The following is a 12,265-nucleotide window of genomic DNA, read 5'->3' on the forward strand; positions in this document are numbered from 1 at the left end:
AGAAGTTAATAGACTAGGGTGAAAACATTGGTGGTTTAACCTGAGGGGGGTTATCAGGGCAGAAAACAAATTAAAACGCAAAACTAATCAAAGAAATGTCTGGTTTAACTGTGTCAGTATTCACAATTTATGAGGCACGCAGGTCACTGTAGGTAATGGATACTCTCACGGTGGCGGTGCAATAAGTGTGGGGTTATAGGATTGCTCTGCAGATCAGTCGGACTCTAATATTTTACCTTCTCTCAGTGGTATTGGGGAGAACATTTGCTGAGTTCAGTCCTGCTCAGGAACAGCTGCTAACTTGTCAAAGAAGCAAGTATTTAATCAGAGCACCGTGTGCTTGGCTGTGAGTCAAATATCTGTGCGATTAAACACTACATATTGACTGGGCTCCTCAAAAAAAGAGATGTTGAAGGCAGCGGTATCGACCCACCCAGCTTACGATCTGAGCTTTTGCATTCAAGAGGTTTGATTGTCTGTATTTCCTTCATCTCTTTGTGGTGTTTCTGCTAGATTTCTCCCAGCATGCGATCGTCTGAGCTCGTGGAAACTGCCTTAAGAACCAGGAATGTGACCTTTACTGCCAGTGACTGCTGGACCACCTTTGAAGTGATTGAGAACGGAGAGTTGGGTAAGAGCAATTCTTTCCCAGACGCACGTGATGAACAAGATTGGAGGGAATAATAAGAAACATTCTGCAGCAAATATTGGAATTTTTTTTCTTTTCTCTGATCTTCTTTTTGTCGATATTTACACTGGTATTTACTTCAGACTTTAGACCTTTGGCTTTTTGAGAGAAATCTGTCCAAACGTTACAAATATCTGTTATTCCTAACATTAACCCTTACAACACACATGATCCATTGCATGGCTTGTTATACACACACACAGATATATATACATATATTTATATATTTTTACATATGTGTATATATATACTAAGTTCGCTGTTTCCTAGTAAACTGCTTCATGTTCTAAAGCAGCAGTGGAATTTTGTTTATGTTTAGGGGGCGATGCACTCTAGCAAATGCTTTAACTTGTAACATTAGCTCAGTTAATCCTTCTTTTTTAATTTTTTGCTGATTGTCCAGTGTCTTATTAGTCCTTTTATTAAAATCCCTTATCTAGGAAACAACCTGATTTTCAACCGCGACTTCTCCTCTCATTACTGCGCTGCATATGCAAATACAGAACTTTCTCTTGTGGCAGGGACTTCATGTTTGGAATAATATTCTCTCCCTCACTTCCTCTGCAGATGTCGTGGCTGTGAACATGCAAATACGGTGTAAAATTAGCACGGGCGCTGTCACTTTGATAATATGCACATTAATTAATCACCTTTACCAACATTGGTCATAAATTACCTTAATCCTTCTTGCATGATTGGACCGGGGAGCTGACCTGCACTCGTCTGGCATTAATATGCACTGATGGCACCTCGTGTCTCTGACTGCTGTGCAACACATTTGATCAGCGAGCAGCTACTCGAGTCGGGAGTCAAAGTTGAGTGCTGTCGCGAAAGTTGCTTCCGCTGACGGCTGCTGTATGTGAAATTTCATCAGTTCACTGAGAGTTTACCCCGCACGCCTGTGCTTGTTTTTCCTCCTTGCACGCATTACAGAGGGCACTGCGTTCTTCCTCTAAAAAGCCAAGGTGTGATGAATACTGAACACATTTGCTCTCGGATAAGCATATTTTCCACGCCGACACAATGCGTCTGTGGATAAACACACTGGCTGTTTTTACGTCTAGGCAGTACCATAACAGTTTTACTCATGAAAACATAAAGGAGGCAGGGAGAGGAACATTAATGAGCTATTTTTGAGAGGATAGCTGCAGATAAACACTGTTATCGAAGACAATTGGCAGAAAACTGAGCCAATATTTGTTGGAAAATGAAGAACTAATTCCATGGCCGTGGTCGGTGGAGATTTCACTGGGAAGATAAGCCCAATGTTATGAATAACTTATACCATTTTATTTTTCCCTGTCACCTCCCTTGGTTATGAAATAATTGTGTACAAATTATCCACTTTTTTTATTTTGGCTGATAGCATAAAACCTGTTTACCAATTAGCAAGAGATAATAGGTCTATTTTGCACATGAGTGTGCTTTTATAATCGCCTCCTGATATGTTGCAGATAAATTAAACCGTCTGTTAATGAAAAGGGGGCACGGGGAGCAGAACAACAACACAATCTAGTTGTTGGGTTAAAGTAATTAGTCATAGATTTTATCATAAGAGGACGTTTCTCTGTTTGATTGAAGCTAAAAATGAACAAATAATTAGAAGACGGAGGCCTGGACGAATCTCCTGACTTTTTTCTGTTTAGTTATTTGCTTCTAGATCATTTTTAAAGTCATATATACTGTAAGTATTGTTATCTCTGATTCCCCACAGAGAGACCGTTGCATCACAGTGAGAAGATTCTTGAGCAGGTGTTGGAGTGGAGCGCCTTGGATTTTCCCAGTTCTGCTTTTCTTGTAATTAGGAAGTTCGCAGAAGCTAAAAGAATGACTAACAAGAAAGGTAAACACTCACTGACCCCAGTTAACCTCTGAAATATGGAAAAGTATCAAATATGAAAACAAGCCTTTTTATAATTTAAAATGACATTAATGGTCTAATGAAGTCTTTTATCCTGTCCAAACCTTGGAAACAAGAGGGACTTGTCTCCCGGCTTAGACAAGCTAAAATGTCCCATGCCTCCTTTTGGAGTTCCAGATAGATGGATAGATGGATGGATGGATGATAGATAGATGGATGGATGGATAGATAGATAGATGATGGATGGATAATAGATAGATGATAGATACATAGATGGATGGATGGATGGATGGATAGATAGATGGATAGGTGGATGGATGGACGGACGGATGGATGGATGGATGGATGGATGGACGGACGGACGGACTTTAGTAATTCCTCGGGAATTCCCTTATCCTGGCTCAATAGGTCCAACTGCCAGGCTGCCTTGGCGACTGGTGGTCTGCAATCCAGAAGTTGAGGGGGAAAAAAAACACTTAAGCGATTTAGCTTGTGTAAATGGCAACACGTGTGTTGACTCTGTATTACAGAAACAATAAGTGGAGGGAGAGTGGAACAATGCATTCTTGAGTTCACGTTGTTCTGCCCATGTGTTAAAACTGAATAACAACAAAGGACTTATCTTGATTTTTTTTTTGTAGATGTTACCAAATGTTCTTTTAATATGAGTCCAGAGGATGTCCAAGTCGTACACTTTACATTAAAAGTCTTACATTTGAAAAAGTGACCACAGTTCTTCTCTTTCTCTTCTATTTAATTTGGACCAGGTCCAAATTATTCAGCCACCAAATTATTATTCAGCAATAATGCAGATTACAAATATTGACAGGAAAAAAAAAAGTTTGTTTGTTTTTAGGTATTTTTCTTCCACCAGCTGCTAATGTTCACTTTTTGGCTTAACATTTCGATGTGTTTTCACAGGAGACCAAAAACAGCTTATCCGAGGCGAGTATCTGAAGTTCAGCGACGGCTCCTCCAAACTGCTGTCGGGGCACAAATTCCAAGACAAATATGTAGTGCTGCATGCAGAGAAGCTGCTGCTTTACAGAGATATCAAAGTAGGTAGTTTTTTTTCCTGCCACTATGGTAAACACTTGTCTTGATAGGTTTATGCCTGAAAACAAAAAGTACCTGCTGAGCCAAGTCTGTTTTGTACCACCAAGGGATTAAGAAGGGTTATTGACCTGCTTTGAAAAAAAAAAAAGTGCAGCAAACACAGCCAATAAATCTGATTCGGTCTGGTTATAGCCCTGTATGTCAGTGGTTCTCAAAATGCGGGTTAGTCCCCCTTTTAGGGACACAGAGTTCATTCTAAAAATTTTTATATGTGCCACAAATTTTTCAACTATTGGGTGAGAATGTCAGTTTTAAGTGATGTTTGTTTTTGTATTTTAAGGTGGTGTGGCCAAAATATAAAACAGTGCTATTTGGTGTTCGTCCAATATCATCTATGGTTGAATAAGCAAAAAATACACTCAAGAAAAACACACCTCTTCAAACATTTTCTAAAATGTAGCCATTAATATTATTATTATTATTATTGAAGCGCAGTGATTTGAGAGGAAAACATTCAGGAAAATCCTTTTTTTTTTTTAAACATCATATTCCACAAGAAAATGCATATTTACGGCATGACAAATATACATGTTTTACTGCACAATTGCTATGCTTTAGAAGAAAGTGCGGTTATTACTACCTCTATTATTAGTGCAAATTATGTAGAGAAAATTACACAGTATTGAGGTGTGATGCGTAGGCGTCGCAGAAACACTGAATATGTTTGCTTTTCTCTCTCCCTGAAGAGGAGTGATTTAAATCGATTGCATTCAATAGTAACCATACTATTGATCATTGTTTGGAATAACTTTCCAAAAATGTATTTTTTATTTATTTTTTGGTTTTTGCAGAGTGCCAAAGCTGAGAAAGTAATCCTGTTCAAGTCTGTGAAATGTTTCCTCGGCATGAGGAAAAAGTTTAAACCTCCAACCAGGTAAACTCATTCACACATTATAATTAAAGTCTCTTTTTACTGATAAATCTTACTCCCGATGGAGGGCCAGGTTAAAAATTATTCTTTTGCAGAATTTGCTCCAAAATAGAACCCATTATTGACCTCACGTTCTAAACTAATTAGATATCACAGAGATCATTCAACATTCATCATCCTAACAAGGTGAAAAAAAAACTTCTAGAAATTTCTAGAAATGAGGTTTGCACATTAAAGCAACAAAAGGTTATTCACATTCACAAAAAATGTATTTGTTCACCCACAGTATAGATTTTTACATTTGTGGTCTGCAAATATGTGAAGTCAATGAGGATAAGTTTTCATCATCTGACCTCACCAAGCTGAGGAAATCCATGCGGTTCCACAGCACAAGACTCTGTGTCTAATTAAACCAGACAAATCCCTTTCACAACAATCATTAAACAATTAGGCTCTGTTTTTTGTGGGTATTTGATATGATTTCCACCCTCTTGTTGTGTATTTGTGGAGCAATTATTGTTCCATTAGAACAAAAAAATCTCCTTGTGCTGTTTCCAGTACAAAACTTGGTTTTGGCTTCATATTAAAGCATATATTTGACTAATTAGCTCTGAAACAGCTGCTGCACATCCATAACAAATAAAGCCTAATGTTTTATTAAAAACAACTGGGGAGTATTTATCACTGCTGCTGTCATTTTGACTCACTTTTCTTTTTGCTAATTTCTTTTCTGCCACATTTTTTTTTGGGGGGGGGGGATACAACTCATTGTATTCACCCAGCCCTATTATCAGTGTCTTTAGTGATCCTTGACACATGCCAAATCTGCATGGCTTTCTTGTTGGCCAAACATGAGGACGTGTCAGGGAGAGAGCAGACCCATAATCCAATTACAATACCTTATATTACAATACCAAGACCTTGTATTTTTACCCATGTCGAAAAAAATTCAAGTCTGGCAAAGTGTGAAAAATTAGCGCAGCAAGTGACTGTCTGCATTACACAGTCCTTGAGGGGAGAAAAGTAGATAAGAGAGGAGAAAAATAAGAAGAAGGAGAAAAAAATTGGGGGCAGAGTGAAGGGATAATACAGCATGGTATCATAGATGTACTGTAAAGTGAGCTGTGGGAGAAGTCGCACTGCAGTAAGACCTTGTGCTGAAGGAGGGAGAGTCACAGTGAGAGGGTGAGGAGAGGCCAAGCTCCAGTACCTCATTAGGCGGAGGACGATCAGTGAGCGAGGTCTTTTGCTGGGTCAGATCAGCAGCCTTTGCTCACAGGAGCAGGGGCTTCGGGCTTCTTCCTCTCCATCTTGGCCCTTCAGCGGCTCCTCTGGTGCAGCTACGGCTGTTTCACCTTCAAGGGCCTCATGCAGGTTAATTGGCACAAGTGTGTGCTTGTTCATACACATCTAAGTTGAACAAAACTCCATCACTGTTGGTTGAGGTGTTGTTAGTTAAATTCATCCTGTGATTAAAATGTTGTAGTTGGACAGTTAGTGTTGTCAACATTGACATGTTAGCTGCGTAGTATTCTACACAGTCACATAGTCTACAGCACCAAAGAGTGTAAATCCAAGCAAAGAATCTCATTATTCTGCCTGTCACTGTCAAAGAAATTTTTTTTTTTTTTTTGCAGTTAATCAACAAAGGTTTTGCAATGACTTTGTTTTCATGGTAATGGGCAGCCTGGTGGTTAAGGAAGTGGACTTGTGCCTGGAAAGTCACAAGTTTGAATCCATCAGCCACTGAGGTGGACTGAGCATGGCACCGTGCCAACACACTGCCTGTGGGTGCTGAGCTGGAGCTTCTCCTGCCCACTAACGTGATGGGTTAAAGGAAAATTTCATTGTGTGCTTTGACAATAGTTCACATTCACTTTCTGACCTATTAGAACATTTCCACTGTACACCTGATCATCTCTGTGGTCACACTAAGTGTTCTGGAATCATTGCCATTATCTTTGTTGTACACATCAATGTGACAGCGATGCAGTAAAAAAAACTCCACACTGCACCTTTGATGGTACATACTAGAACAACACTGCAGTACACTCAGTGTATTTGTAGCCTAGAGCGAAGTAAACTAAGCACCTCTTTAATACCTGGGCTGGAGCTGCGCTGAATAATTTAGGCTAATTAATTTGACTGTTTACTATGTAGCCTTTGTCATGACTTTTTTCTCGGTTTCATTTTAATTAAAAAGCTGTTGATCTACTGTTGTCCTCACTGAGTTGTTGAGTTGAGTTAAAAATTCTGCTGCAGCGTTTGACAAAAAATGTTAACAACATCTGTCTGTAAATAAAGAATCTTTTTCTTTTTTTCTTTTAAGTGAGGCCCAGGTTTAACAACCTCTTTTGTGTCTTTTTTCTCCACAGCTTTGGTTTCACAGTCTACTCAGAAAAACAACAGTGGTGAGTGTTCTCCTGTTGCATCGCCACTTTTAAACTTAGGGTGGACTTACACTATGGCTGTGTATCACGCCCAAGTTGTACCGCGTGAATGTAACTGGCGCCGCATGACTGCAGAAGCTGTGGCCTTGTGTGAGTGCACCATAAGATGTGAAACCGATCAAAGAAGTTCACAGAGTCAAATTCAAAGCCTGGTGTCAGCACAGCAGATCTTTGCTATTCTGTAAAAATACAAAAACGATACAGTGTCAGATGGCAATATAAAGTAACAGGAAGAAGGAAAAGTATTGGAAAAATTACAGATTACTAGATACATTTGACAATTACTGACCAGTTGACAAGTGTAGAGATACACAGTCGTTAACAGTTGTTATTGAAATAAAACTCCAGGTAACTGTTGTTTTTTTTAGTCCTGATGTGTGTGAGTAATCTTTGTCATCACACCAGAAAATATAATATTTTTGGTTTTTTAATTTTAATTAACTTTATTCTTATTTTTTCCAAAGGTGGACAATTTATATATGATAATACATGCACATTAAAAATTGTGTACAAACTCAGTTAATGGGATTTGACTAATTAGTTATCAGTTTTAACAGTAGTATTCATAAGACTTAAATATAATGCATTTTATTTATTTTAAATAATCACTTTTATTTACCCTGATGAAGGAAACTTTGACCCATGGCTCATCAAGAAAATAATATGAAAAATGAAATCTGATGTCAATGTTAAAAGTGAACTCTGTTCAACTGTGAAACAGTTTGGATCAGTCCGTCCATTCAGTACAGTTGTAGTTTCTGAGGCACAGTAACATCTGCACTGTCCTGTCCAGAACTGAAAAGACGACGGCTCATATTGAAACCGTCACTCCACATTCTTCTGCACCATCGTGTAATTTCAGTTTAATTACTAGTTTTAAGTCAGTCTCCACCACTACACTCTTCTGTCACCTAATACAACTCATGGAATCCAGTCAACTGTTAAAAACAAGTGCGAATGTCACACGGTTTGAAAATGTGAGAGTCATGTGTGGCCAACCATCCCCTCATTCCCTCCCCCTCAGGCTTTTCTGCAGCGAGAAGAGGGAGGCTCAGGTCAGCTGGGTGACGGACATAATCAAAATGAAGGTAAGATTATGGAGCAGCAGAGTCGGGGTTTTCACTCACGCAGCAGCTTGATGAAGTAGTTTCAATGAGCTGGAGTTAAATCAAGGGCATGGAAACTTTTTTATTTCTCCTATTTTCCCTAGCCTCTTTTTCCTGTTGTTATATAAATAAACAAAATAACATGCTTTGCAGAAACATTTCCTGCCCTTGTTTGTGTGGAAAAGTAGGTGTAATTAAACCCTCTTTTACCACTTTTAAAAACAGGATCCTCAAATCCTAATTCTATCCTTTTTTTAAGCAGCTCAAGTGAATAAACAGGAAAATATCTTTTTGAGGTCACTAAGTAATAAATAAATGTGTCTATTGGAAAAAGTTTGTTGGAATAAAAAGTTGATAAAAGTTGATGAAACTGTAACAATCACATCCTGGCACTTAGACTGCAGCTGCAGCTGTAAGTTGCTGCTTACGCTGCAAAAACATCCAAAAATATTTGCATTATTTCCACACGTTGTGCTCCGTTGCCGCCTCTCTTCTGTCAAAAGCATCTTGTTTACTCATTAGCTTGAAAGCATGTGTCTGTTTTTCCGCTCATTTCCGAGTCAGTGGCTGCGGGCAGGAACGCCACGCTCGCTCATCCCAGGTAAAAAAAGGATCAAACAAAGATTTTCCGCTCTGCTCTGTATTGTATGCTCAGCACATTTCTCCAGCATTAGCCCCTTGGCTTTGACTGCCTTTATGGGAAACCGTCCTGTAGCTGTGTGTGGTTTATCACAGGTGCTCGCTGTAGAACCATTTTAGTGCCCGTCTTTGGTTCAGCAAGTGAGAAAAAAGTTGGCTTCATTGTCGGAGAGCAGTTTGATCCAAAAGAAGGAAGCCATTTTCTGTCTGCACTTTCACTGTTTATTTCAGTGGGTTGACTGACTTTTTTTCTGCCCCTTGCTGAAAAGCTTTGCCTCAGCTCTGCCTGAGCTAAATCTATAGCAGACTGGAGCTAGAGCTAATAACGTCAGGATTCTCCTTCTAAATCCGCTAAATATCAGGATTGTCAGCTTCCAAGACCAGGGCTTGCAGGAAGTGCCAAAAGAGCCGGGAAGAGAAGAGGTGGTTTTGAAAGTAGAGCGAAAGCACTTCAGTCTTCTTCATGTCCTTCCCCTCACCTGTTAGTGAGCATCCTGTTCAGGCAGTTTCCATAGCAACGAGAGACAGAGGAGCTTATTTTGAAAACAAGGTGGACTGTTTAGTGGCGTAGATGTTGGTGGTGAAGACGGCGCAGGGTGGTGTGAAGGATGGGTCAGAGCAGTGATGGAATAAAGGTCGTCTCCTGGGGTCATGTGATATTCCAGGAGATGTCGAGATGAAAGTTTGGAAAACTACAATAAGACAAGACCTTGGTCAGGATGTTGCAGTGGGATGAAATTGTATAGATACTATGTATACTGCTACATACTACTACATACACATACACCACTCCTGGTCCAAGGCTAAAAGTGCTATTCCTGCAACAGCCTCCTGCTGTCTTCCTGGCTAACGATACATGCTAACCCTTGGTTGTTTATTCCTTTTCTTTTTGTTACCTTTTCAGCTTACCTCCTTTGGCTTACTTTAACATAAGTTCTTAAATATGATCAAGTTAAATTTTTTTGTTCAGACTGTTTTGCTAGCATGTTTTGGGAAAATGTCAACAGCATTTCCTTCTTGGAGTTTCTGCTAATGTTTATCAACCTGTTATGACTGGACAGTATGATGGTTTATGTTGGTTATGTATTAAACACATCTTTCTTAGTAGCAAACACAAGCTAATTGTGAAGTTGTCAAAAAGCTTTTAAGCTCCTGTAGATAAGTCGTTGTGATGCATCACCACAGCACATCAGTGTAAAGTCAGTAACCTTCTATTAACCTACTACTGCTCTCTATTGTTGGCTGTGTCTTCAGTACGGCTCTGACCTTTGTTTAAAGCCTGATAACTCAAAAGAGGCTCCAATTGACAAGTCCTCCAGAGGAGGCGCTGTGACTGAAGGTGGCAAGATTGCCACATTCAACAAGAGTTTTGAAAAAAAGGTGAGAAGACTATTTTTTTTGTTTTGTTTACAGGGCTAAGTTCTATGGAAAAAACCATTCAAATTCAGTGTTGAGGGTGTGATTATTATGGGAAAAAGTAATAATGGCCTTTATCTCTTGCTTTGTTTGTTTTAAAATATTTTACCACATTCCAGTTGCCTGACCTCAGGATCTCTCCGTCTTGGCCGAACCAGGCCACTAACAAAGATGTCGTCCTACACAAAAACACCACTGCCACTTTCCCCAGACTGAAGATGGTGGATAATCCACAGAACCGACTCTGTGTCGATCTGGGTCCTCCTCTACGGCGTCCTTCTCCATCCCCGTCCAGAAACCCTCAGCTCATGGGTTTGGCCTGTTCTTCGAAGAACGTTCGGAAAACTGTCCCCAAAAAAATAGTTCCAGGTGCAGAGGGAGTGATGCCCCCCAATCTGATGAACGAACTGAACTTGGTGCTGAGTAAGACGGGCCGCAGCGCCCAGAGCAGTGAGTGAAGGGAGGAGAAGTAGGCAAGAGAAAGAAAAGCTGACGGGTCTCGTGGAGACCTAACAAACTTGGAGGGAAAAAAAAAAACACACCACCAGAGAATGCACATGGAACAAAGCTGAGTTCTTTTCATGCGAAGCGGGTTGTAGACCTGAAGGCTGCTTTTCAACTCGGACCTACAGTATAAAGCAGTTCTGATGCACAGGTGGATATGAGAGGCAGGTGCAGGAGACTTTGGAGGCGGTGCAGATCTCAGCTGGACATAAAGCTGACCTGAGCACTACAAAATGTGATTTATAAAGCACTCTGAGAGCAGAATGAAAGTCAGACCGAGTGAGAGAGAGAGAGAGAGAGAGAGGGAGAGAGAGTGCTATCCAGCTGTCAAACTTCAGACACAGAAATTCTCCACAGCTAGCTTGAAGCTGCAGTGTCTCCAAAAAATATTTTGTAAAGTTTCTGAGAAGATCTGATTATTTTGATTTACATTTCACCCTGGTAGCACTTAAGTTTAAAAGAAACTGCTATATGATGTTGCAGCTGTCAAAATGGGTTTATTTAAAGTAGTCTTAACTGTCATAGGGAGAAGAGTTGTATTGAAAATACACAAACGTATAGGAAACAAAGTTGCTATTTTTGCAGATGACATATATTCAACTATTTTGTGTAAATGTATTTATTTTTTACTATAATAACACGGTCACATTAAATTGTGTCACGACTGGATCTATTTTTTTAAATTTCAGAATTGTTTTTTGTGGCAGTCTAATAGTAAATACTTGAATAAAAAAGGGCATAGTTTATTTTTTTACATTTTCTTGCTGGAAAACTGAACAGAACAATACAAAGTTTAATTTTTGATATTTTGATTGTTTTTCGTTATGAATAATAGCAAATGTGAAAAATAATAAAAAAAGTAAAAAAAAACATAAACCAAAAATGCGAGTACATTTAACCGCAGTACAATTTACTTAATTTACAATTTATAAGTTTGTTATATTATATTATCAATGACATAATTATCTGCCAAATTAACTTACACTGTTTAAACTTTGTATTTACAGTAAATATAATTATAATGAGTTTTTTTTTTTTTTTTTTTTTAGAAGACGTGAAAGATAGAGGAGACTCCTACTGGTAAGGGCTGCTTACTGGAACATAGGCATTTTAAGATTTATTTTATTTAGTTTTTACTGGGAAGCACGGGTGTCACCAAAGGATGCTACTTTATTTTGTTGATAAAAGTCATTGAACACAGTCTGGTGTTTGGGTCTTGGTTATGTATGGTTTCCTCACTATAAAACCTTAATTTCTAGCACATACCGCCATGGGTCAAATGGTTGTTTACCTGTATACATTTCTGCAGTGGTGTTTACATGTCTTCCAGAATTTTCCTCAAAAACAGTAAACAGTAAAAACACTTGAACAACATCATATATTTCTTTGTGAGTCTGTCACTGAATTCCAAAAGAGGTTTTTATACTTTTGGCACGTGTTGGAGGCATTTATTCTACTTCTTTTTCTCATATAAATTATTTTATTTATTATTTCAGATTATTGTCATGTTTTTATTGGCATTTATCATTTGATGTAATAATTATTGAGAATTCAATTCTATTTTAAAATGTTTATTTTTCATACATAGAATTACTGTTAATGTAATATATTATA

The 12,265-nt window shown here is 38.8% G+C and overlaps 1 protein-coding gene across 1 annotated transcript in view; it reads left to right on the forward strand.

The window, feature by feature from the left end:
• Positions 1 to 12,025, forward strand: part of arap2 (ArfGAP with RhoGAP domain, ankyrin repeat and PH domain 2) — a 97,966-nt gene extending 85,941 nt beyond the window's left edge. The window contains exons 26-33 of the mRNA XM_008321193.3: positions 514 to 631; positions 2,403 to 2,531; positions 3,471 to 3,607; positions 4,457 to 4,539; positions 6,912 to 6,947; positions 8,011 to 8,074; positions 9,986 to 10,111; positions 10,267 to 12,025. Of these exons, the coding sequence (XP_008319415.1) occupies positions 514 to 631; positions 2,403 to 2,531; positions 3,471 to 3,607; positions 4,457 to 4,539; positions 6,912 to 6,947; positions 8,011 to 8,074; positions 9,986 to 10,111; positions 10,267 to 10,605 (1,032 nt within the window). The 3' untranslated portion in view covers positions 10,606 to 12,025. The remainder of the gene's footprint in view (positions 1 to 513; positions 632 to 2,402; positions 2,532 to 3,470; positions 3,608 to 4,456; positions 4,540 to 6,911; positions 6,948 to 8,010; positions 8,075 to 9,985; positions 10,112 to 10,266) is intronic.
• The last annotated feature ends 240 nt before the right edge of the window (positions 12,026 to 12,265 follow it).

Source organism: Cynoglossus semilaevis, chromosome 1 (assembly GCF_000523025.1).
Source record: "Cynoglossus semilaevis isolate Cse_v1.0 chromosome 1, Cse_v1.0, whole genome shotgun sequence".
NCBI lineage: Eukaryota > Metazoa > Chordata > Actinopteri > Pleuronectiformes > Cynoglossidae > Cynoglossus > Cynoglossus semilaevis.